This window comes from Muntiacus reevesi, chromosome 3 (genome assembly GCF_963930625.1).
Source record: "Muntiacus reevesi chromosome 3, mMunRee1.1, whole genome shotgun sequence".
NCBI lineage: Eukaryota > Metazoa > Chordata > Mammalia > Artiodactyla > Cervidae > Muntiacus > Muntiacus reevesi.
The window spans coordinates 60,483,102-60,510,541 of record NC_089251.1 but is presented as its reverse complement, the minus strand read 5'-3'; the positions used below and the strand labels follow the sequence as shown (position 1 = coordinate 60,510,541).

Below are 27,440 nucleotides of genomic sequence, written 5' to 3'. Positions count from 1 at the left end.
TGTTCTGCAGAATAATGTACACATTGCAATCTGCTTATACAAAAGAGAAATTATCCCTACAGAGTTTTCAGAAGCATTTTTAAAAAGTGATGTTGATGTGCACTGCTTTGCTCTGATTCAACAATACAAGGCACAGATTCACCGGCACAAGCACTCCAGACACAGCAGTGAGAAGAAGACATCTGAGTCTAAGAGAGCAAAAACCTTCCTCCCAGCCTGCTGTGGGTCTGCCTGCTGGATCCACAGGAATCCGAGACACAAAGCAGGACAAGGGGCAGCCAGGTATTCTGCCCACAACACCCATCAGATCAACTTGGTCTGCACATTGCAATAAGCCAGAAATCATCCATATCCTTCTTCTGCTTATTTCCACTACTGTTTTCATGCAAGCATAGCCCCTTCTATTGCAAGAAAACACTGACATGGATGTGCAAACAATAGAAAGATTATTCCAGCTTCGTGTACTTCCTTTGCCAACCAACCACAACCATGTCGAGTTGGAGAAACTATTTGTCTGAACACATTTTGAAGAAGGAATGAAATGGGGGCGGGAAGGAGGTGTAGCCCCCCAGTCAGGCCCCCAAACAATGGTACCTTCTCCATTGGCTCAATAGTGGCCTAGGAGGTCCCTCATCACCCAAGAGTCACCTGCACACTCAGAACTCCCAAAGGTGCACCTCTGAGCATGCACACAATGAATACATGCATGCACACACATGCATACACACCCGGTCTTGGAGGGCGCCAGGTTACATTTCTACAACAACTGCTCCTATCGTCTACTATCGGTGAAGCCAAACCAGCCTAAAATTTAATTTAGTCTACTGTAAACCCAAGTGTCAGGCACTTAGATGGCAGCTAAAAGCGCCACTCTCAAGATAACTGAGTGACACTTGCTAATAATAGCTTCCACAAGAAGCAAGCAGGAGCAGACATTTTGTAAAACCAGAGGGACCCGTGCCTAGGAACAGCTCAGAGGGGCTGGGCTCAGCTTCCAGGCGGCAGAGAGGGCCTGGAGCAGGCCCACCCTGGCTCCCATGTGATGGGCTGTGCCTAAACCACCGGTGACCTCGCTTTCAAGGTGAGAGTCCCGGCTGTTGCTAAAGAGAACATCATGCCCCTTTACGATGGTGCAATCATGGCACTCCGCCTGTCACCTGTCAGGGGCTGGGCCCCAGTCCTTCCTTAACTGCATTTTGTCCCCTTCTTCCTTACAGTGTGGTCAGCCACTTCTCAGAAGGACCATCCTTCTCTCCAAGCCAGAGCTCCAGTGGCCACAAGAAGGCCCAAGAGCCTGTCTTCCTCAACATAACCAGGGAAGCAGGCGCCACCCACCTGCTTCTTCCTAACATCCTCAGGATGAAAAGAGGCCCCCATGCTGAAACTCGGGCAAGCTCCACCTCCAACTCTTTATTGTGCACCAAAAAAAATCATGGGCTGTCTTTTCTTCCAGAAGGATGGAGCACGGTGCACACTGCCGACACTAAGATGAACCCCATAACAGCGAACTTCCAAGACTTGGGCTCACAGGTCATTTCTTCGCCACAGGACATCTGCCTCTTCACTGCCTTGGAGCCAAACCCTTAGCGAAGAAACAACACCCACAGAATAAGGCCATTTTGCTCTCAAGCAGCACCTTTATTTTCAGGAAAGTTGCAATTTACCCCAAAGTAGAGAGAATGCTATAAATTAGCTCAGCAATACACATGATGAAACTTCAACCACTAGTAACACACAGCTAAGCTTGTTTTATCTATTGCCAACCCTGCCCACTGATTATTTACATTGATTGCACACGTCCTATCGTTTCATCAGTAAATACTTCAGTGTGTATTTTTAAAAGATAAAGATTCTTTATAAAAAACCACAAAACCATTATCACACCAAAAAAAAAATAATAATAAAGCCAAAGTAATTTCTTATCATTAAATAGGGGAGTTACTTTAGACTCCAAAATATCAATACTTCTTTCCATCTAGGTTATACTTCAGAGAATCCCTATCACCAAGGTTTGAGACTGAGACTGCCAAGGACAGCTTGGGAAGAATCACACCCTCTAGAAAGGGTTTCAGACCTGTTTAAAGCTCCCTTGCACTTCAGCCCGAACTCCTGCCCTGCACAGTCCCCTACCCTCTTGGAGCCAAATGCATCCTCCAGAAGTCCTCCATGAGGGTCCTCACCCCTCTCAACCCCCTCCAGCCCCTGAGTCCTCCTGACTCCCCATCAGGTGGCCCATCACCGCAGTGGGCAGGCAGGTGAACTCCCAGTGTTCACAACTGGTATTTATTTTTCTTTGATGCAAGTGTTCTCCTGGAAGGTTCTGTACAGAATTCATTCACAGAGCATGTCTTGGATATACAGCTGACTAGATGTGTCAGTTATGTTCCAAATGGGTTTTCACAGGTCAGGGTTCTGCAGGCAAGAGCAAATACTATTTTTAGACAGGATAAGGTCACAGTGCTTTTAGAGACAGTGAGGTCTACAATAAAACCTATTGATCAGCCTCTGGAACTACTGCTCCAGAGAGACACGGAGATTGAAACAAAAATTGCCTGGCCGTTTTCTCTGTAGACTCAGTGGGTAAAGCTTGTTGGACTTAATATCTTTCAGGATATAAAATAAGTAAGAAGTAACTGTGTACAGATTACTGAAGTCCATTTAACCAGATGCAGAGGCGGGTCATGGGAAATATACTCCTGGCAGAACTCTGAAAAAGGGACTTGCAGGCAACAAGTGTTACAGCCACGGAGCGACAGAAAGCCTGGCCTTCTTGACTCAGTGAAGGCAAAAGGTACAAGCGGCCATGTGGGATTTCAGCTTAAGCCTCTAGTCCCTAAAAACACCCTTAAATCCAGGAGTATGAGAATAACAGACTCTCAAAGACAAATAGCATTAAGATGCTATTTGCCTAAGTCAGAATCTGGTGAAAAGAGGTATTCACATGAAGATTTTTTTTGAAAATTTATACTAACTTAATGGAATCATGGTAAATCTAGAGATTTTCTTACTTTCTCAATCTTTCTCTCCATTTATGTAAAATATGTGTGTATATGTATACATATATGTATATTACATGAATACACATATATATACACACTATACATACACTCTGCCTTTATATGTGTAATGTATATATGTATATTCATGTAGTATGCATGTATATATACATGTGTATATATGTGTACATATATGCTATGTCTTATAGCATTGCTCTATTGGGGATTTTTTTTTTTAAAGAGATCACAAGTCTATTACAGGTGTACCACACAAGACTCCAGCAAGAAAAATCATTCACTGCCAGCGAAACTTGAGAAATAAATTTAGAAATCATAAAAACGCACACAGGAGCCCAAGCAAATGAATCGTCCAGATATAGAAAGCCACTGGAAAGTTATTTAACTAACCCAAAGGTTCATGAATTTACCACGGTTTTAGCAACAAACTCTAAACTCAAATAGGATCTTTAAGTAAAGATATTCACGTAATGGACTATCCCATCTCAAACTCCAGGCAGAGGTCTAAAACTTTGAAGTTAATTATGCCCCCAAAATACTTCTCCATTGTCAGCAGGGCCTTGATTGTCTTGGAGACTCAAGACCACAGGAACTAGTGTGAAAACTGTAGGGTATCTTCATTTATCATCTGCTCCCATCTCACAGCCCAGCTCGCAAACAAAATATGCCATGGTAAACATAATCCATATATCACATGGTGACACAGCTGACCCCATTAGTGAGCGAAGACTGTCCTAGCAGCAGCATCCTATCAGACATTAACAATACAGCAGCTGATACATTTACACAATACAATTGGAGGCAGGAGAGAGTGACTATCGGGCTATGAAATCCTAAACTCCATATCTGAATACATATTTTGTCGCCTATCTCTTTGGCATGAATGTTATCGTGCTTTCTCTTCAGGTAATAACCGACGGGGAAAATAGTGCCTCTGGGTGGCTGCCATTCATTCTGTCTGTCTGTTATCTCTGTTTGGCTTAAGTTAGAACTAAACTTTTTCCTGTTAGTTTTCTTTTTTTTCCAACTTTTTTTTTTTTTTTTTTTTTTGCCAGAGACAGAAGAGCACGCAAAATCTGCAATAGCTGATTATCAGTGCCCTAATAGAGCACTCCTAATAAAAAAGCCCCCAAACATTATAAATTAAAGAGGCAGTAATTTAAATAAATTGCTTTTTTATTTGAAGCTATATATAGATTTTGAATGTCTATATCCAACAACAACAACAAAAAAAAAACACATGTTTCACAACTGGTTAATTTCCCCCTTATTCTTATCACATGAGATAATAAAAGAAAGTTTCAGATAATCATTCTGCAAGGGCTAACTTTGAGTGTTGTTTTTCAGCATGGTTCTGAAAAACATCATTTTATATCTATATCTAATTTATAGCCACCTATCAGTGGTATTTGCTGGACAGCACAGAAAACGGAAACATCCATGCTAAAAGTCAATGGTAATCACTAAGTTTAGAAAATGGATTGCAAAGATCACATGTCCCAGAAGCGGCCATATGCTTTTACCTACATGATGAATAAAAAAAGAACATTTTCCCCTCAATTTATGCTGTCTTCAACACTAACAGAGGGAGAGTTCTTCTAAACATGTTGCATCGGATGCCTTTAACAAGCAAGAATTTGTAACTCCAAGAACTCAGCATATGTAGGCTATGTCCATGCAGAAAAACCAGTTTTGGGGGGAGGAAGAAGGAAAATATCACTGAATTCAGTCAGTTAATTGAATTTAAAATACCTGGTTGTTTGAATTCCACTGATTTCTTTGTCAAGTGTATTTCTATTTTGACATAACTACAGTTGCCCAAAAAAGCAAAGTTGGAGAAAATACACATTTTTAGAGTTTATCAAAGAAAAAAACAGCTTGCTACAATTAAAAGATGGAGAAATCTTATAAGGCTGGAAACTTCTGTGAACTATTACCATTCCATTATACCATGATTCCATTCTGCTTCCAGCAATTGGAAAGTTGCTCTTAAGCTTTTTGCTGAGAGCTCATGAGCTCAAGCCTTCCATCTCCAATGTTGCCTCCATCTTTGAGGCAAAGAAAGAAAATATTCTGGCCTCTCTGCAGATTAGCCTCATTCAGCAACTATATTCTAAAGAGAGCAGGAAGGAGTGGAAGTTGGGAATCTGCCTACAGCATTCGGAACATGCTGTATATGATGGGGGCTAGAGAACTCACCCTGTCCAGACCACCCATTTGACAGATGAAGAAATTAAAATGCCAAGAGATGAAAGGAACCCAAGGTTACCTAGCTCAGGGTCAGAACCCAGGCATATACTGGTTCTTAGACCTGTGTCTTTCCACTATCATTAAAAGTCAAAAAATCCCAAAAGACCTCAATCCTCACCCCAAACCAGTCTCAGTCATTTTTCCATTGCCTTCATGGAAAAGTAAATGTCTAGTTATACAACTTTACGCATTTTTATTTTATCTCTCTTTTTTTTGTACTTTATTGTTTGGGAATCAAAAGTAGTTCATCATAATGCTCTCAAATGAACTGTCTTCCTCTTACAGGCAGATACTGTAGACTTTTAGCAGCGAATAGAAGCAGGGTTGGAAACCGGGATATTGGGGTTTTTTTTTAAGATTACAGTTTTTCTGTAACAATGATTTCACATTCTGGGTGCAAAATGTGTATGGTTTCTCTCACCCTTAACTTCCGCAAAATCTAGATTGGATCAAATTTAGAATCTGGTTAAAATCCTGTTATTTTAGGAAGATATGTTCTAACAGAAAGCTCTGGGTTGGCTATATTGCGCTTTTCCTCCCCCCGAAGATTTTTAAATAGTTTTCATTTTTAAAAGGATTTTCAACTTTGAATTGTGCCGACGCCAAAATCTCTATACATCTAATCAATCAATAAATAAGACAAACAAAGCAGCATATGTTTATCCTTTACCATTTGGGGAGTGTACATTAATTACAGATTGTCTCCTATGCGTCTTCCCCCCCATTGCAGACAGCAGTGCTCAAAAGGGGCCACAAAATAAAAATGTATGGGGTAATTAAATGGATATTTATAATTAGAACTTAATAATTTGCATCAGGGACAAATGAGCTCTGATTTTAATCTGCAGTGCATTTAGATTAGCCCGAAGATAGCATAATTTGATGGTTTATAGGCCTCCTCTCAGATTAGGAAATAATACCAAGCCTTCCAAGACAGCACGTCTGTGTCAGGAGTGTGTTAAGGAAGAAGATGCAATGAAAATGTTTGACAACGTGAAAGCAGCCATAAATTACATGACAACTGTGTAAAAGTCATGATGAAACAAATAAAGGGCTGACCTATAATACGTCTGATTCATTGTGACACACACAACTCCCTGCACTAATCTCTGCCCAGCCAACGCATTCTTAAGCAGGAAACTACTTAGCACAGGGAACGCTGTAAATTATCACTAGTCAACAGCATTGATTTTTAGTCGACATTTCAATCAGGTTGAAGCAGAAATACTACCCAGCTCATCCAACAGCCTCTTAACCAGTCCGCTGCCCCTCTGCGGTCTCCTCAGTTATGGCTTTGTTAAATTTCCATTGCTCTCACCATTCAATATTTATTATAGCATTGCCACATCCAGGCACTTGGCCTGAAGGGTCACCGGCCTGCCTCTTGGGACATTAAATTCGTGCTTACCTTAAAGAAAGCAGAACCAAAAAAAGAAAAAGAAACAAAAGGCCAGCATCAGAGAGCTGGCCTGATTTTCAAGAGAATGGAGAGAAAACTGGGGGGTGCTGGGGGAGGCGAAGAGGCTATAAAGCAATAGTATTCTTTTTTTGTATCATTTCTACTTCTCTGCCTAGGGGTCCCAGCAAACAGAACTCAGCCTCTCTTCTGGGGTGATCCATCCTGAACTCAAGGCATGGAGAGATGTAGGGGGATAAGGGAAGAGCTGAGGAGAAAGGAAGGAAATACGGATCCAGTTCCAGGGCAGATGTAAGAACTGAAATAGAAGGTTTGGAGTTCTCTACCCACATGTATTCTCAGCAGTCACCTCCATCCCAATCCCCCAACTCACGCCTGCATCCACACCAATAACAGCCCCTTGGTGGAGGATCTATTGAAACAACCTCCCTGGGTTCAAAGAGAAGGGTTACCAAGTGAGCAGAGCTCCGAGTTGACACTTGTGGGCGCCCAGGCCAATCCTTCAGCTTCCCCAAGGGACCTCTGCACATAGTAGGCGCTTCCTGATACTACCCAAAGACTCTAAAATTAAATAAATGGTGGTCTACAGTGGCCCAGCCAGTCTGAAAGGTTGGGTAATGAAAGGAAAACCCTGCCATTTGGTTTTGGAATACATTATGTAATCCCTCTGCAACGAACCTCAGGTCTTGCTTCAGCAAATATTAATGGTGTCAGCGCGGACTGCGGAGTGACTGGGAGAGGCCACCATGCAACTGAAAACCAGCCTCGGGGAAAGCCACATGTGGGTCAGATGGAGTGGTTGACTGTAGTTTCCATTCAAAACTTCCCTCAGTCTCCTCGCATGCTTTCCAGACTCGCCTTACCACACGCTTGTTTGGCCAGAAATGAAAACCTCCTTGAAGCAGATTATTACCCCTCAGGACCCCCTGCACACACAAAGACACACACACAGACACACACACAGACACACACTCACACACTCACTCACTCACTCACTCATTCAGGTGCTACGCCCTTTCCCTCACCTTTCCCTCACAGCGTAGTTCCGATTCTCCAGATCTTCTAAAAGTGTGGTAAGTGAAGGGAATGTCACAGAGACAATAGAACAGAACTGCGGCCAGGCAGACTTCACCAGCCCTTCCTCAAAAGCCCTAGCTGGGTTCCTTGGTCAGCCTTCTGCTGCCTGCGAACCAAGTCACACACACGTAGTAAAACCCCCTCCCTGATCTTCTCAGGACCCTCGCCCCACTTCTGGCTCACGCTGGACAGAGAAGTGACTACTTGCAAAGCAGAATTCTTTACATTGCTGCTCTTTCCAACAGCTCCAAGATGTCCAGGACAGCTGCCCAGGGACTGGATGGGAACATTCCTCTCCTTCCCAGAAGATTGAAAAACTCAACCACAAAACCCACAGGAGGACCAACCGTCCAGCCCAAAAGCTTCCCACCCAGTTGGTGCCCCAGCACCACTGAAGACCTTGTGAGGAGGTGGCAGGCACTCATGACTGGACGCCAAAGGACAGAATCCTTAATAACTGTGAATCCTTAGGGAGGCAGGTTCTTTAACCCTTGGGGAGCCTCAATTTCCTCCTCCACTAAGTGGGGCTGATAGGACTTCCCTTCTGGTGTTGCTGTGGGGAGAAGTAACCATGTGTTGGAGCCACAGTATGGCAGTGGCAGCTCCCGGGGTGCATCCTGTGTATTTATGCTTTCTCTCATTTACTCCTTGCATTGACCCTGGAAGGGAGGTTCTTTGGGTGGTCTCCATTTCACAGAGGTTCAAGGGTCCACCCAAACCCTCCCATCCAGTCAGTGGTGAAGCAGGACTCTGAACCCACAGCAGCTATGTCACACACCAGGCACATTCTCCTGGTGAGGCAGCATGTGACTCCATGGAAAGAAGCCAAGCACTGAGGGGGCTGCCAATGAAGGGAAGCCCCTCACCAACAGCTCCACCACATCAGGTCAGTGAGAGCTCCTGAGCTCTCTACACCCAAGGACTCAGGAGGCAGGAAAAGGCTCCCTGTCCTGTTCTCTCATCCCAACCCGGTCACCCCACACCAGGAGAAATGACACGGAGATCCCAGTCTTTCAAGGAGAAAGATCCCAGTCCTTAAAGGAGAAAACAGTCCTAAGCTATGAATCATAATCATAATAGTAACTGGCTTCAAGTAAACACTTGAGGAAACAAGCAACGTCCTCACAGAATGCTCCCAACAGCCCACAAGGTGGGTCCTGTGACACCCCCCACCCATCATGTTGCAGATGAGGAAACTGGAGCTTGGAGAGATGAAGAAATCTGCCCACACTCACACACCAGAAACGGCAGCACCTTTTTGTCATTTTATTCCATGTACTCACACAGGCTGAAAAGAAAAGAAAAAAAAAAGGAGATGCACATATTTTTAAGAGTTTATTTACCCTCTTTCAGGCCCTCCTCATTTTCTTACCATGCAGCTTACAAAATAACCTCAGAGAGAGAAGACAGCATCTAAGAGCTTGGCTGAGTTTGGGGCATTATCTATAGGATGAGCACAGAGGCCTCCAAATTTTCCCAGTTTCTATTAGCTACTGGATGAATATGGGGAAAAATTCACCTCCCTTTTGAGGCTTCTGTCTGGGGAAGTAAACATGATTTTATCATATTTTACCTGGATGTTCACGTTAGTGCCTTTTCTAGTCCATGATGGGAAAAAATATATATATTTTTTATTGTGTGAACTGCAGGCCTCCAGACCACTTGGAAACCCCAGGCTCCCCTATGTGGAATTCTCTGGGCTCGGCATGAGCCTCAGCAGCCCCTCTGGTGGGAGCCAGAACATGCCTCCTGCCAGTGAGTAACAGGGAAATTCAATTACCTCGCCACTTGTGGCAAGAGGGCAAAGACTGCACATTAAAAGAGCCAAAAATGTCAGGAAGTTATTGGGCTGATGACTCTTGCTTGCCAACACTCATAAGTGAATACATAATGTCACAGTAAACTAAAAAACACAGAAACAGACCAAAGAAGATAAGATAATCGAGAACAAAACAAGCCCAGACACATGGGATTGCCATTAGCCCCGCTCGGGAAATGCCGTGCTTCCAACAGGGCACGTCCCCCCCACCCGTGGCCTCTCCTGGGCCTCGCTTGTGTATGCTCTTGCTCAGCCACCAAGAGATTAGCTCACAGGTCCTTTTCATCGAAGAGTTTAACTTCAGCCATTTAAAAAAAAAAAAAAGAAAAACTGATTCCCACCGATTTCTACCTGCACATGCAGGCCCACCCGCCATGTCCCGCCCTGGCTCCACGCACACTTTCACACACGCTGGTCTCCTGAACACATCAACTCTTCCAATCCCCAGCCCTCGGGTTACTGGCGTTATCACAATTCCTTTTTTTCCCAACTGCAAGCCAGGAAAGATGATAGGAACTATGTATGTAGCCAAAAGACTGGCCTCAACTGGTTCAGAAGGGGAAAAAAATTGAGCTGTGTATTTTTTTTTTTTCTTGCTTTTAGCCAAAGACCTGGGAGCATTTGATGTACAGTCGGCAGGTATTTTAAAAAAAAAAAAAGAAAGTAGGAAAGAAAAGAAAGAAGAAGAAAAAAAAAAAAAAAACCACCACTGAAAAGGCTTGGCTGCACTGGGGCCCTGACACGCTCTCATCTAAAGCTTGGCCCTCGGCCAAGTTCATCTGTTAATGGACAGCCGCAACCACGGCTTGCACCTCCCCCACCTCCCAGACTCTTCTCTGTTCTACCTCTTTCGAGCTCCTAAAAACTAGACATCGATTATGTCTGCGCTTTTCCCTTTCTATTCAAGATAAACAAAGTGCTTCAAGTTCAGGGCACACCCTGGGACCCTTGACAAAACAATCTATCATTCTGTCTGCTAAACCAGTCTGGCTACACCACAGCCGGGAGAGCAAGGCTCCCAATGTACAATTTTCCCTTTGTGCTCCGTCCCTCTTGCCACTAACCTCTTTTCTTTACCACCTTCTCCGGAGCAGATGGACTTGACCACTTTGCTTAAAGCCCCTCCCGGTAACCTCAGAAATTAAAAGAAAAGAACGGAGGCCCTGGCCGCTCCTCCTCCTGCCCAGGTTTTCCTTGTCCCCCTGTGGCCCCCTCATCCCTTGGACACACACACACACACACCCTTAGATCCACACAATTCTTTCGACCCTCTCACCACAGACACTCACCCAGAAAATAAATGAAACGCAGGGACTGCCCCCTCTTTCGCTCCCTGAAAGAACATTTTGAGTAAATTTTGTTTTAAATCATATCCATTCATTTATCCTGACTTGCAATTAAATGCAAGTACACTTTTTACAACCAGTACGGAATGTATTAATTATAACTACAAATGGTCAAATGAGAGCATAGTCCCTCCTAAAAATATTAATAAAAGACATAATAAATAATATTAATGAAACAAAAATAGATTCATAAGCCTTGGCCAGGGCTTTTATTATTTCACACAAGGGGAAATCCAGCCAGTGAAACTTGCTGCACATACTTTGGCAGGACTCTGGCCAACCAACCACCACTGAACTCTACAGAGCATGTTTCAGGGAAGGTGGGGGAGGGCGGCGTGGTACAGAAGTGCCCTAGTGCTGGGGATTTTGTGCAGACACCATCTTGAGAGGCTGACTGATGGCCATGGTGCACAAGGCAGGGCCCTTAACATCTTTCACAGCTTTCCCACCTGGTCGAGGAAAGCTACCCACAGGCCGCTTCCCCTTCCTAAGGCAGCCCGGGCTGTTATTTCAGTCCCCACTCCTCCCCTGGAAGGACAAACACAATCCTCTAGACCCAGGGGGAAATAAGCCCAGCTAAGTAAAGGGCTCAGAATCCAGGCCCCATGAGCACCCTTCACTGCATCAGTGCTGGAAGCAGCTTTCCTGCCACACCACCAGGCCCCTGGCTAACCCATCTCCACATCCCACAGCCCTCGCTCACCCCAGCACTCCCTGCCCCCCTCCCTTCCTCCCCAACCCAACACACCCACCACACAATCGAATCTAATTAAGATTGGGAAAAAATTTGCATTTTCTTTTCACTGTACCCCCAGTAATCACAGAAGTTCTTCAAATTTTGAGAATTTTGTTCCTCTGCTAATTATTTCCCTCATTTTGAATTTCAAGGCACAAAGACAGTCTATCTCATTGGTGGTCTATTAATAGTTTGAAGTTTTGAGCATCAGAAGGTAGGGTGGGTTTTTTTTTATTTTTTAATTTTTTCCTTTTAAAACTGTTCTGTCATTTCCAGTTTTGCAAAAGGGGTGTTTTGTTGTTGTTGTTGTTAGTGGTGATGATGCTAATATTTCTTCCAAAAGACAGCTTCGTTGTGCCATTCTGCATATTATGATTTGGTCACCCCCTTACAATAGTTACTCTCTGCCTGGTTTACTGATTTACAGGCCCTTGGTATGTGAGTGGCAAAAAAGAGAAGAAAGGAAAAAAGAAAGAAAATTCCTTGGCATAAGTGTATGTTTGCTGATCAAATTTCAGATCATGTGTTGTTCATTATTATGACTTTACTTGAAAAACAGTTTGCCACAGTGAGATGGATTCGCTTTACATGCTTTCTACCTCTCCACTCCCTTTAAGGACTTTGAAAACCAGTACACTTTTTTAAAGGTAGGTTTAAAGCATGAACTGGTTTGGATTAAAACAACGTTTTGATGTCCACAAATTCCCTGAAAATACAATTTTAAAAGATGTATGCAAAGCCACACATGATTTTGAGGGCGCTAACGAGACTGTCCCACCAACAAAATTTAATGGTGATTTAAGAAATTCTAATGCTTTTCATTTACTTCCTGTAGAATTATTCGTGTACTTGACATTTATACAGTCTCTCCATTATATAACAATCTACTCTGGGTACACTAGATGATGCCAATCTATTAGAATGAAATTTGTACTCCATATAAGCAGAAGTTTCCAGTCCGTTTTGACTTACCATTACATTTCGATGTAAAGTGTTATTATAGCTGAGTATAAAGCACAGCTACTCCATGCTCAGGGTTTTTAACTCTAATACTGTAATCTTTCTTGTTGCTTCTAGGGCTGTGTCAGTGTTTACATTCCTGGAAGTTAAATAAACCGACATGGCAAAACTCCTGGATAGACTGAATAATAAGGCTTGTGATGACTAAATTGTTTACTTTCTACCTTGTTAGGATCGCTTTCTTGTAAAGTTTTGGGGAGAGACAGAGAGAGGAGGAATGAAGGGGGTGGGGGTGATACGAGATAGAAAGAGAGAGATTTACACACTGGCTTCCATATGCCACAAAGACCTTCCTACCCACAGCCAACGAGAAGGAAGCAGAATGCCTAAGTTAGTTTTGCCCTTTTCGATTTGTGTTTTGTGTTCTTAAACACTGGGTCATCTGAATACCGCCCCCACCCCGTCTACTAGCCTCCCCTCAATAAAAAATATGAACCTTTTTTTGCCTATTTTCCAATAGCAAATTATCCATTAGATTTCATCATATCTTAGTAAAGCAATTACATCAAGAAAATGATAGTGCGTGTGGAATCAATTATGCATGCAGTTGGCCGGAGACCAAAGGCTGTGAAGTCGGAGAGGGCAGAATCGCTCGACACACACAAATAAAAAGCCCCTGGATCTCACAGATGGACCCCATCAGTTCATCTTACTGCCTAAAAAGTTCATGCACTTAATAATTTATTTGTGTTCTGGATACTGTTTCCCAGCTGAATATTAACAACTTTGAACTGAAGCATGCTTTTAGCATGGTATGGATGGAAGTCACGGTAGGGCAGTGCGAGGGTCCCTCGGAGGTTAAAATTGTAGTTATATTTCTTACACACTGTTCATTCTCCATCACAATTTATTTTCTTTCATTAAACATTCCTTTTAATCAGAATATCAGTTTCAATGTTCTGATTCTGCTTGTTAACCAGTGATAAACTCCTAAACCAAAGACAAACATCAATAATACAGCACAAGCTATTCAACAGCAAAGGCAAACACCAAAATCACAGGCTCTCAAAAATCGGAAACCGTTCGTTAGCACCTTGTTTTCACAACCAGAGCACTTATGTACCTTGAGAGAGGCACCCGGTAGCCCAGAGACCACGATTTACTTTAGAGATGAGGGGAGAACACAGCAGAACAGCTGAGAGCAGAAGGCCCCAGTAAAACTTACTTGAGCTAAAAGATAAGTTAGTCAAACTCAGACCCAAGACATGGAGGAGCAAGTCACCTTTTCAAAGCAGAGACCCAAAGCATTGTTACAAAGGTCTGTCGTTCGTAGGTGTCTCTCTTCCCAAGGCACCTGATGTCTTAATACACTGAAACAGTCTCTCCAACATCAAACTGCTAACAGTGAAACTGCCCAACAACTTGCGGAGGGGAAGAGGGACAAGCCATACATATTTCTGTGTGTATCTGGATATGCCTCCATCATACACTTAAATTTTATTCTTCTCCCCAAATGAGAACGGCTTCCAGCCAACACTTCCACAAACTGTACTTAATGTTAAAAGAAAATGGATAAAAACATATGTAATTACTCAAGGTTAGACTTCAAATTCCTCAATTCACTAAAGGAAACTTGGCAAGAAGATGCATCATTTTGCTCCTTTCTACTGGGGCATCTGAGGAGGAGAGCCACTGAGGCAGCTAATACACAAAACATGATCAAAAGTGATTAACAACAGCTTCATATGCAAATTGCATTAATGAAGGAGTGCAAAGTCATCATGTAAATTAAATATGTCAAATCTCTTGGTGAACTTTCAATCTTGAGAAGAAAAAACACGGCTTTAATTTTTTTACATCATCAATTTTGCAAGATTGAAAATCTAAGAATCTTGGTGCTATAAACAATTTTCACCTTTTTTTTCTCCTTCAGCAGGCTGACAGGCCAGCCTGATGTGCACCGAATGTACATGTTAATAGGCCAATCAAAAATGCAAAACAATTCGCAATTACTGGAAGGACCTAATGGTCATTAGAATTTACAACTAGGTAATGAACTGAAGTCTGCCCACACCATGCATATTCATAAAGCAATTTAGCCTTTGAAGATTAAAGAAGTGCTTAAAATTCAAATGAGCTTTAGCAAATTATCAGTAAGATTCATCCAAAAAGCAAAGGGTTTTTCTTCCTATGATTTCCTCATTTTTTTAATGCAAAATTGTTATATCTTCCAGACTGAGCTTAAACTAAACATTGAGCTAGAAGTGAAGCCAAGGGGCTAAGAGACAAACGGAGGCTGCAAACATCGTTACGGACTTTGTTCATAAAACTAAGCCCTTAAGAGCCAAACCTATCTCTAAACATGGTAATTTATCAAAAACAGCCCAGAGTTGCTCATAGGCAATACTGCACAGTCCTCCAACAAAACAGATTAACGGGAGTCCCACCACCCTCCCAAAAAGCCTTTTTCCCCTCAAGTTGAGTCTCCTGTGTAAACATCCACTATGGTATAAAAACAGCTTTTTCATCGGCTTGGAGTGGCATTCATTTTAGAAGTTTCTGCCTCCAAAGGGAACAGAGCATGGAAGGAGAGGGTAGAGGCAGAGAGGAGTGTGATCTGGTTTACTTCTGAAGAGTGAAAATCTTGTCGTTGGGTATTTATCTTCCTGGGGGTTCCCCGGCCCCATCTCGCAATGGCAGCATTCAATCCAAGAGGAACAGGCCAGGCTGACATCGGCTGACATTCAGAAAGTTAGGGTGTCCACCCACCACCACCCCACCCCAGTTATTAGAGAGCATCGTGGGAATTTGGACTTTCAAGCTTCCCAATTACCAGTGTGCAGAAGAATCTAACTCACACCTTGAATGCTGACTCCCACTCTAACTAACCTCATGACATTTAAGTAATTCTAGCGACAGAATTCCCACTGCAGGCCTCCCCCACTGCCATCCCAACCACTCCATCCAGGTGAAAAGCACAGAAGTCTGTGAATCCTCCCTCAGCTGGTGGACAAGACTGGGAATAACAGCTTTGAAAGAACCACGTGCCTGTGCTTACTGCTCCAAAGCTAGACCCAAAGGGCTGTCTGCTTTGGTGATTGTCTTTGAACCCCTACTGAAAATATTCCAGTGGCTTCTCTCTGCCACCCTTCTCCCCCTCCCCACCCCCCAACCCCCAGCCGCAGATGCTTTCCTGAAGTTGATCTTACCTGGAATGTAGGTTATGTCAAGGAAGTGGGAAAAGAGGTGGAGAGAGAAGGGAGAAAACCTCAGGCACTATCTCCGATTTCCTCGACTCTCTAATCCAGGGCCCTGCTCAGGAACACGCCACATTTTAACATTTATTAGAAAGAATAGGAGGCAGAGCTTCACGGGACCTGCATTCACGACCATCTGTATGAACCACAGGTCCGCAGTCCTGGCCAATTCTGTTTGACACTAATGTTACTCTACATCAGTAGAGTTCAATGAGGGTTGATATGGGATGTGACAGAGTAAATCAGAATTAGATTAAAAACAAAAGTTTAGAAACCGATGCTACACTGCAGAGCAAATGGGAGTTGAAGGCCAAATTTCCCCTAACTGCCTTCAAGTCATTTTCCCTATTAGAGTGTTTGCCCGCCACCCCCCTGCTGGCAGTGCCACAATCCCATCAGAAAGCAGAGTGGAATGCATACAGGAAGGCCTGAGATATTCCTCTCTAGATACAATACCTATATATTTAATATATAGCAATTAACTTCTGGTCAGGAGTCTGCAGGCAGCAAGCTGCCCCAAGCAGATAGTGGGGGAGGGGCCTGGAGCTGGGACAAGCACAAAAGACAGGTCCAACAACAATGCCTGCTGTCAGCAGCTGAATTATTTTTATACAGGAATTTTTATCTCTATTGTACAAACAAGTACGTGTCTGTGCAGACTTGTTAAGCAATCCACTTGTATGTAGAATAAGATTTTTTTTTCTTTCTTGCTACCAGTCACACAACTCCAAGATCAGAAGAAATACATAGTCTTTGAAGCTGCTCAAATGTTTTAGTTAAAAGGACAGCAGTTGTTTTCAAAGATCCAAGAGTATCTTTATCAGAATTAAATTTTTCCTTATTGATTTTTTTCTCCTTAACATAACAAAAACATAACATGAGAAGGTTAAGATTTATTATTAAAATTTTTCTCAGCCTTTAAATCACTCTTCAGTAGCCAATGTTCACTTTTAAATGTAAAAGAATAATTTTTTAAATCTTAGGATGGGATTGAGTAGGAGAGAAAAACTCATGAGATTTAAAATTTAACACTGGTTAAGGCATTGTTTTAACTATGAACTCAAAGATAGGGGTGGGGGCAAAATGGGCAGTAAATGGCTTATTGCAAGTTGCCCCTAAATGTAAATAAATCATGACATCATGTTATCCCCTGAGTCAGTAGAAGGAAATGCTTCAGATATTTTTTGTGACCCAAAGAGAAACTCCATATTTAAAACCTAAAAAGCAGATATGGCACATAGTGCCTCATGCTCCAGCTAAGGCAGGAATCCAAGCTATACTTTATTTTCCTAAAAACTGACAGATGTGATTTTTTTTCCTGCACTTCTTTATGCATCATTACATATCAAGAAAATGAACAACTGATGAATATAAATGTAAATGCCCCAATGCTTAGCAGGAAGTTTCCCCATTTTTTTTAAAGAAAGTTCCAAAATAAACTAGAAAGCAGAGAAGGGGAGGAACACCATAGCACCTGTGTTCTTTCTGAAAGCACCTCTGCAGGTTTCACAATAATTCCATTCTTCATTTTAATGGGAGTTTTTACCCAGTGGATTCACCTCTATCTAAAACTGAGATCAAATTGTAGGTGTAATTGTTCATCACCCAAGCTAACAACAGCGAAGATACAAACAGAAACTCATTGTGAGTGACCACGGGTCCCCGGGTATCCCCTTCATCAACAGGCCTGCTCCAGGCCCCCACTGGGAATAAACACGCTGCCAGCCCTATCTGGAAACGTGGAAAAGGGTGTGCACACCGTCTTCTCGCCTGTTTCACAGGAAGTTTAAACCTGATCATCTCAACTTTAGTGGCTATAATTTGTTGTCTAGAGCTCCAAGAACTTGGTCTTTTATCTATCTAAAGAGATCAAAAAGAAAAAAGGAAGGCAGAGAGAGAGCGAGCTGTGGCCTGGCCTAGCCCCTAGCGGGGCTCTAGCTCAGAGCAGCAACCTGTGCAGGTAAGCCTTCCAGCGGCATTGCATCAGACCGGCTCACATCAGTCTCCAAGGTGAATGGAGAGGTGAAACACCCTGGTGCCCTGTCTGCAAACTCCTCATTCTCCAGTTCTTGGCAGCTTATTTTTCCAAGTGTTTTGTTTCAGGAAACGTGTGTATTTTTCTTTGTACGTTTTGTGGATTTCCCACAACTGGCTCTGACAGCTGTTGATTCTGTTAAATGAACACATTATAAAAATCCTCTTTAAAACCTCAAGCAACAGTGGACTTAAAAATAATGGTAAAATATTTTAATGGAGTTCCAGTTGAGAGTTGGTTTTAAAAAAAGAAAAGTACAAATGAAAGTACAGAAGTCCTTTAAGTCAGAGCTAGACTTAAACTGAATGTATAAGCACGTGTGCATGTGTGCGTGTGTGTGCGTGTGTTTAATGGGGAAAGAGGGGTGTTGCAAATCACCACAAATATTTACACTGTACTCCCTTTGTTCAAATCACATACTTTTAACAGGAAAAGCTGGAACTGTGGCTATTTAAAATTTTAAATATTCAAACGCCTGTAATTAACCATATGAAACAAATTATGTCGCTTTTCTCCATACCAGCACATGCAAAGAAATTCGGGTGGGGGATTGGGAGGTGGCAGAGTCGGGGAGACAACTCCAAGAGGAGGCAAGGATGATGTTTTCATTTTGCTCTAGATCAAAGGAGAACAAGAATGGAAACTGTGGCAGAGCCAGCATTTTTACATCGCTGTCTTTCACACTGGGCTATCTAAGTTTACACAATTCCCCAGACTGGCTGCATATTAACCTTGCTGTGTACAGCTTTATTATGGTGCGCTGGTGGAAGAAGCATTAATATTCCGGCTCCGCAACTGACAGGGCATTTACATGCGCCCATCTGAGCGGCACCTGAGAGATCTTCCAAGGTGCAGTAGCTGTGCGCCTATTGTAAAGGCAAATGAAGCTCACCTATTCCCTGCTGGGGTCAGAAGTGACCTCACCACCCCCCAAGCCTCAAATCCTTCCCTTGCCAACCTAACTCGATGCCATCGCAGAATGACGAATGAGCTCAGAAACAGACCCTAAGTTACTAACCCTGCTAAGAACAGCAAAAGCCATTGCTGAAATGTTTTAAAAATGCATAGGGAGTGCAGCTGGCCAGTAAAAAGCAGAGAGACAAATTCCAGTGAACCCAATATGGAATACGTTACATTCTAAAACTGATTAGAAATCCAGTCTGATGTTTACTGGCTTCAAATTGAGTTTGGCATCAAGCATACTGGCTTTCATAATGCTGGCATTTTTTTATTATTATTATTTTAAATCTGCCTTTGGTTCCTAGGAGCACATGTGGAGGGCTAAAGCATTCTTATTCGTCAGGTTACATTTCCTAGAAATTAAGTTTGTGACACAAAATGACTCTAGTAGCAGTAATATGGTCCATGCTCAAATTAATTAGGTCATTTTTGTAAAACCTACACGACAAATTACAAAGGTAAATTTACTGATATTGGCCAGAGCTCTATCCCCTGGAAGGAAAGGGGAGAAGCATTTTAAGAACTCTTATTTACCTGGGTAGGAGGAGAGAACAGAGAGGGGAGAGAGACAATGGCCAATTTCCCATTGGTATTACAAATGAAAATACTAGTCATTATCCATTAAATTATATAGTCTGAATATACTTTATGAATTTATTAATGTCTTCCAAATTGACACATAAAATAAAAACCTGCTTGATTTGAGACAGTGTTAAAAATGGACCCTAAGTTTAAAAATTTTTTTTTAAATCCTTGTAATAATAACACTGCTGACATAACCATGACCCAAATGAAATCTGAACAAGAAGAAAGGTACTAAAGATCCTTGGTGATTAAATCTCTTGCTAAAAAAGTGGCAAGGTGCCAGGCTGGGTCCGATTTGATGCTAAGTGCCTTTTATTGCACAAAGCTGGTACTACTGTATGTAAAAACAGACTTGGGCTTGGGGTAAATTTTGTCAAATGATTTCTTTGTGCAATAAAGGGTGTGAACAGACCAACCAGAGTAGATTAAATTAACAACGAGTGACGCAATCTTGGTGCATCGCCCTAACTGTGCTACTTCAGTTAAATTTCACATTTTCTCCCAAACGAAAGCCAAAACTTTCTTCCTTTCTCACTGGCTAGTATGCAAGGCCACCACTCACCTATTCTTCTTTTTGAAACACTTTCGCTAAGAAATCACAAAATTCTGAAAAATGCCTGCTTAGGTTTTGCACATCTGTTATATATTCCAATTCAGTCCCCCACATTAGCCAAACTGAGACAGCAGTGTGAAAATAATGATTTTCCAGGATTGTACAATGTGCCATTAATATGCATCCAACTCACCTCTTCCCTGAGGTTTGCTGTTCTAACTCTGTTCTAACTCAGCCTGCACGTGTCTATACCCAGTTGCATTTTCCAACCCATGGGCAGCTCCACAATTAAATGCCACATACACCAGGAGGAAGGTGTGCAAAATAGATTTCAGATCCTTTAAAAGTAAAAGGCACAACTTGCAACAAAACTAGGAATGGGGTGATTTGAGAAATTACAGCACTGTTTTTTTTTAAGCCTTCACAGAATAAACACGGAGAATGGGAGGGAAACCTCCCCCCTGCTCCTGTTCTTGAAGTGAATACATATTTGTGTTTCCAATAAAAGGCCATTTTTACATTAACTGTCTGTAACAGCAGGAGACAGAAAAACTAACACAATCTCCACATCACACACAGGACGATCTTCATATCACGTGGCCCTGTTCTCAAAACTAGTATTTATAAAAGACAACTAGGAAAACACACAATGCATCTTTTCTGTGTCACCGAAAGGGTAACGTCACAAGAACTTTGGGATCTTTGGGATCTTCCACATTTTAGATTTTTTTTCTTTTTGGCTTGCCCAAGTAAATTTAGCAGCCATGCGGGCCACTGTGTTTAATTAAGCTTTCAAAAGTCCTCTGACAATGCCAACAATTGTAAGACACTTCTGCGGCTCAATCATGCAATCGCTGTGACAGTTCTATTTACAATTTGTCTTAGAAAGAGTTTCTCTGACATTGTACTTTGACAAAACATCCAAGCTGCCAGTTCACAACCTTTCTCTGTCTTATTTACAAATACATCTTGTATATAGGACTCCCAGTCTCATGAACATGAGGCTTTGGGTAATGGCCTCGCAAACATGGGCTCCCAGTGAAAATCCTAGGTATTTATTAAGAAACAATATTCTTTAGTCTCTGGGTGTGAAGGTTAAATAAAATGTTCACCAGTATACTGGGGATTTTTTTGTTTGCTTGTCATTTTTTGTAGCTGTCACACTAAAAATTCACTTCAGAAGTCAGTGATTTTTATCCAGAATCACACAAATAAATAGAAATGAAAAATAGGTTATACTAGGATACTATAATTTATAGCCTTCTTTACAATTATATCATAAAGTACATCCTCCAGTTCAGTCTGAGATAGGAAAGAATTCAAATGGGTACAAAAAGAAAAGGCAAGTTGAGTTTTTAAATTCTAAAAAGCATGAGTATGTTATATTTGATTTACCTTTAAGTAACATGCTTATATATTTCTGGATTAAATTGGTACTTTTTCTTCCACAGAGCTTCTGCCTTACATATTATTACCTAGGTATGAGGTGTATTTTCTAGGCAAATAATTTTTAAATACCCTGATAGCAATGCCTACGTTCTTGATTTTAAAGAGAAAAAATGTTAGACAGCAACAGACTGCTTGACAGTTCACAGGACTCATCATATTTTCTGCCACTCTCTCAAAAAGCTAACTTTATGACAGCTCAATCCTAATTTAAAGATTTCTATGTGCAATAAGCCAAAACCTCAAAGCTGACACAGTGGGATAATATTTTTTGGCCTTTTCTAAGAGTGAACAGCAGTTCCACAGTCACTAATCTTCAATAAATACTTGCCCCCCTCATAAAACATGAGACTAGGAAACAAAACAAAACCCCAATTAAAAGCCCTGACTGCCAGTCAAAGACTGCTGATACCCAATCGTGGATATTTGACACACGCACTGAAGGACTGGGCCCTGCAGATTACAACCTGCTGGCTGCCAGTTAAATCAACACGACTTCAGGGGTCTCAGTGGATCGTAATCCCACAATATTTTGAATATTTGAATAAAATGAAAAAAAACAACCTGAACAACATATATGTGTACATTCAACCTGGTAAGAATTATCCTCACTAAAAAATACTCAGCTTCGAGAGGCCTATGTACAGCCAAACGCGTGGCATCTTACTGAAGATTTAAAGAACTCCACTCAGCCTCCTGTGTGAAAGCCCAAATTCTAAGCTTTATTTATCTCAGGAAGAAGATCTGTCGCTGTTTGATTCCAGCTTCCTGCCTATAAGACGGCAGAGAACACACAGTAAGCTCATATCCAACTTACACCACTTTAATAAAGCCTTTCCTGCACAGCGCATTTAAATAACTACCTTTTATACAGTTGCCAAATATATTCTTCTAGAGATTCATCAATATATCTCTCTCCTAATACAGAGCACTGCTTCTCTTTTTAGTGTGTGACACAATTCAAATATCTACTGAATGATTACTCTTATTGTTTCCTTCCTCACCATAAAAAGAAAAGCAGACTTGGAACCGTGAAGATGTGCTTGAGAGAAATGGGCTGCGAGTACACAGCTGTCTTCCAGAACTTCACTTCAGAGGCACCTGAGAGCCAGGGCATCTTAATTTACGTGCAATGGCAGAATGTTAATTTCACCATAGGAAACTCTTAATTCATTACCGTGAATTATGAGAAGTCGTGATTCTAGTTACTGACATCTCGCCTTGAGATGTGACCACGCTATTTATGTTCAGCCAATTCCAGGGTGGGAACAGGTGATTAAACACAATGAAAGGAATCAAGACTTTGTAATTATTCGTGCATGAAAGGTTTACCTCACCTGGGTCGCAGCACTGGTGCACCCATTGAATACCTTAGATAGCTTAGGTAGCTTTTCATCTCAGCGAAATTGCTTAGCATTAGCCCTATAAAACATATCTTAAATGTGCTTTTTTGTGTGGAGGGGGGTCCTTCTTTGAGCTCTCTTACAGTACTACTCCTTTAAAAAAAAAAAGAAAAAAAGAATCTTTATGACAATCAGAGAGTTCAGGAAAATCTCTTCTTTCCCTATGTAGATTTACAACTGTGACAGTGGAAAGCCTTCACTATAGGGCCTCCCCCCACCAGCTTTTAGATTTCTCCTCTAAGTACAGAGGCACAGAATTTTCAAGCTGGTTAATCGGAGACTGAATAACCTACTTGGGACCTCAGTAAGAAGTGTGGTTTTAATTCTTGCTTGACAGACACTGTGTTTTGTCTTTTTAAACGAGCGGCTCGATATGTAAATACGATGTTACATCACGCAAGTGTTACTCCATATTTGGCGATTTAGAAAGGCTTTGGATCTCCGAAGACCAAACCTCCTTCCGCTTGCTCTAGCTTCATTAATCATGCCTTACACTTCTGTTCATTTTCCTTCCAGTCACAAGACAGCACATGGAAATGGTCACCACCATATCCTACCGGGGGGCTGGGGGGACAGATCCAATCGTAACCTGCATGGCATATAAGCTACATGGGATGGATTCAAGAAAACAGTTTGTAAACGCAGCTTCCCTGGCAGCAGCTATCTCGTTTTACCAAAGGTAAAGTATCTGGGTGCTATTGCAGGAAGCGTTAAAAAAGAAAGAAAATGCCACATTTGATTTCAATGAGCAAATTCCAGAGGGGGGAGGAGAAATGATACAACATTTAATCCCCTCTGGACCACTGACCCACTACAGTTCAACTCTCTGGTCAAACTCAGTCGGAGGGACAAGTTCCAGGGCATCAACTGATTCTATGCACTACCCTTCCTAAATCTAAACAAACCTTCTGCTTTGGGGGGGCAGGGGCAAGGGAAATAGAGGAAAGTGATTTGGACATGCCGGTTTTGTCACTACAGAATCCGCATTCACTTCATCTTGTACATTAAATCACTGTTGTTTCATTTTTTAAAATGTTTTAAGGGTCACTATATAATGTTGTTGATTATCATTCAGAGTAGGGATTTAAGTCCCTCTGTTAGAGGTTAATTCCTTTCCCTTGCACTGCTGAGAAACCCATACCTCTAGTTACCTTTCTGCTAAAATTAACCAGAGGAAGCAGGGCTGTTGAGTGTGTGTATGTATTTTTCCAAGAGAATTTTAACATTGTGTTACAGCAGAAACAGTGAAGTCTGGACTGGACATTTGTAAGGGTGACATGTGGTTGTGTAAACCACAAACAAAATCAAGATACATCTGTCAAAACCACATCAGAGACAAGGGAGAGCACAAAGAAGCATTTATCATTTAGCTGAGGAGGCAGGCTGCAGGGAGCAGCCGTTCCTGTCAAACCAACCTTTTGAAATTTCCAACATGCCCTTAAACTTTTCGAGTAAGCATGTCTGTGCGCTTCAGCAACTGCCCTCTCTACTCTGGCCTGGCCAGTCGAAAATGGCATCTTAAAGTCAAGGTCACGGTGTCATCCCACCACGGGGCTGTGTTTAATTACAGCCCCATACGGGCTGACAGCCAATATGGATCCAAGGCTAGCCCCGAAGCTCAGTTAACTCTTTCCAGTCCCTCCAAAATGCCCCTCCAGCCCACCCAACGTCACGGAAGCCTCGAGAACAAACTGCACCCCTAGGGAGGCCTGATCAGGTATTCTGACCCAAACATGTCACTGGCCGAACTACAAATGCCCATACAGCCCCTCTGCCTCTGCCTCATCACCAGGGCTGGAGATGGGCCTTGGAAACTGGGCTAGGTGCAGTGAGGCTCGACAATTCAAAATGAGAAGGGGAGAGAAAAGGAAAGAAATTCAGAATCAGTAGATGCAAAGAGAGGATATCAGGTGTGTGTAACCTATCCTGCCTACATCTGACTCAAGTGAAGTGGAAAATATTTATTTTTGTGTGTTCTGGACATAAGCCATAGGAATGATTACTTTAACGTTACAGGGCTGTCGTGGACAGTCACATGGAGAAACACAGAAAGCACTTCACCACTCCTTGTGCGTGGCTACAGTGCCTCTGAAAATGAAAAGAAAACATGCAAACAGCTTTTCTCCTTGCTTCTCATTTACCTGCTATGTGTTCCTGTTTGGGGCAAATTCCTCTAGATGACGTTGATAAACAATCGTCATCCTCTGGCGTGACCTGGATGCCAACCTCCACGGGATTGGATGCTTTTTTCATCTCGATTGGTGAAGGGGAAGGTGGCTTATCCACAGCTTTTTCTAAGCAGAGGCTGCCATTGCATTGTTTCCGTTTGTGCTCGATAAAAATGAGAATGTCCCCCAACGGGAAGTTCATCTGGCACTGCCCACACGTGAGGAGGTCGTGGTCCCCTTCTGGGGCTCCCAAAGGTCCGTGGTCCGGTTCATCATCTGTAAGAATGGCTTCAAGAGGCTCGGCTGTGGTTGAAGAAACAAAAGCACAATTATTAGAGGGCCAGAAAGGAGAGGAAAGGGGGAAATACATTCTCAACCCCATCCCACCCCGGCACATTATGTAAAGGGTTTCTAGGCTCCTCCATTTAATTCTCAGAAAAACATGTGAGCACCTGAAACATACACGGGTGTGGAAACTGACAACAAGAAAGCAAATTTATCATAGAGGCAAACCATCATATAAAGAAAACTGCCTGACTTGCATACTTCCATGGAAGACTACTACACACACATATATACATAACACACACACACACACACACACACACAAGTGTCCAGTTTGTGAGTTTAGAAAGAATGTGACTGTTATTTAAATAAATAGTTAGCACAGAAACATAACGTAAGCTCCAATAATAACCACCCCCAAAGAACTGGCAAAAACATGGATTGAAACCAAATTTCTTTCTTTTTTCCTGCACAGTAAGTTGTCTATTGTGCCCAAGCATAAAAGGAGAGGTGAATAAACACACACACACACCCTCTTTGTGTGTGAACATATACACTCAAAATATACAGAGACATGGCTTCCTAAATTAGAAAGCTACTACATCACACAGAAAACGTGCCATATTTACACTGCTGTAATAAGAAAAAGACTGCATTCACCTGTGAAACGAATCTAAATAATCATAAGGCAGTATAACCCACACTGCCAAAAACCTTTCTGATCTCCCTCTCAGCAGTGCCACAAAATCAAACAAACACCAAATTCACTGGCAATTCTTCTCAGACACATTAGCTAAATGGGATACTTTTGAGTACTTAAGAAAATAAGCCAATTAGTCATTTTTTCATTCTGAAGAAAGGAATGCCTAAAATATTCTAAACATGTGTGCACTTGGTGGCCCCCATCACATAAAAATCAGAATGGTCAAGCAAATGCCACATTTCAGATCAAGGCTGAGAAGTCCTTTCTTAAGACTTGAAATACTTTGCCTAATGTTGTCAAAGTTGACTAATTTTCTGAATGAGCTCCAAAATGCTTCATTATGGGACTATTTCTGCACACATAATCACCAGTGGATGGTACAACAAGGTAGATATGTCTTTCATTCCTGTTTCTTTAAAAAAAAAAAACTTTGCACCAAAATACTCAAGCATGTATTTGAACAGCTTCTATCATTTTTTAAACTTCCAAAGGGGAAATGAGAGTAAGTCTCTGCTCCTGAAACCTTACGCTTACTCCATCACCAAAAAAAAAAAAAAAAAAATTTACAAAACACAAAATACATCTAGGATGCTGCCAGTTAATAAAACTGAAGCAGAAAATGTACAAGTCTTAAACAGTTAATCAGTCTGACCTTCTTTAGCAAGCTGCCAATTTCACATTTAATGAACTTAAAGCCACAGAGAATCAAAAAATAGATTTTAATTTGAGTGTAGAATATTGGAACAGATTTTGATAAAGTGCAAAAATCCAGTGAACTCAGGTTAAATTTATTTCAACCCTACCCAGGCTGAAAACTGAGGGGGAAGATCTGGAGTAACTCCCAGATGTGCTGGGTGAAATAATATTGAGAGAGCCCTGTCTAGCTGCACCTGTGCTCAACTAGGACATGTCATAATTTCTAGCCTCTGGTACTCCTCCTAATTTAACATAAGGTCACCACAGGAATATGAAGGTTATAGTCCTACTAATAAAGACAGAAAAGTAAGCACTTACAATTCTTTGCCCAACATACTGACCGAAAGATAGATACACATGCATACTTTCCAAATAAAAGGAGACAAACAGAAGTGCTTTTGCATTATGCGTCTATGTCATCTTTCCCCTGCTTGCTTTCATTGTGACAAGGGAGGAACTGAATAAGGAAGTTATTCACCAAGATTCCTCCTATTTGAATTAAGGATTTTGAGTACACATTAACAAAAGTGGCTTTTTTGGTTGTTGTTCAGCATTAACTACAAGTTCAGAGGTTTACAGATTGAAGAAAGACTGAAGGGAAATACCTCATTTTTTAAAAGTTAGTAGTACATAGAACCTTGGCCGAAAAAAAAAAAAATTTTTTTTTAAACTCCATCATTAGGATTTGTTCTTTATCCCCAAGCCCTGACACATTTCTGAAAATGGAAAT

The 27,440-nt window shown here is 41.9% G+C and overlaps 1 protein-coding gene across 8 annotated transcripts in view; it reads right to left on the bottom strand.

Moving 5' to 3' along the window:
• The window catches only part of BCL11A (BCL11 transcription factor A), a 98,833-nt gene that overhangs the window by 66,137 nt on the left and 5,256 nt on the right, over window positions 1–27,440 (bottom strand). For all 8 annotated transcript variants that reach the window (XM_065927328.1, XM_065927333.1, XM_065927334.1 and 5 more), the window contains exon 2: window positions 25,000–25,329. In XM_065927328.1, coding sequence (XP_065783400.1) covers window positions 25,000–25,329 — 330 coding nt within the window. The remainder of the gene's footprint in view (window positions 1–24,999; window positions 25,330–27,440) is intronic.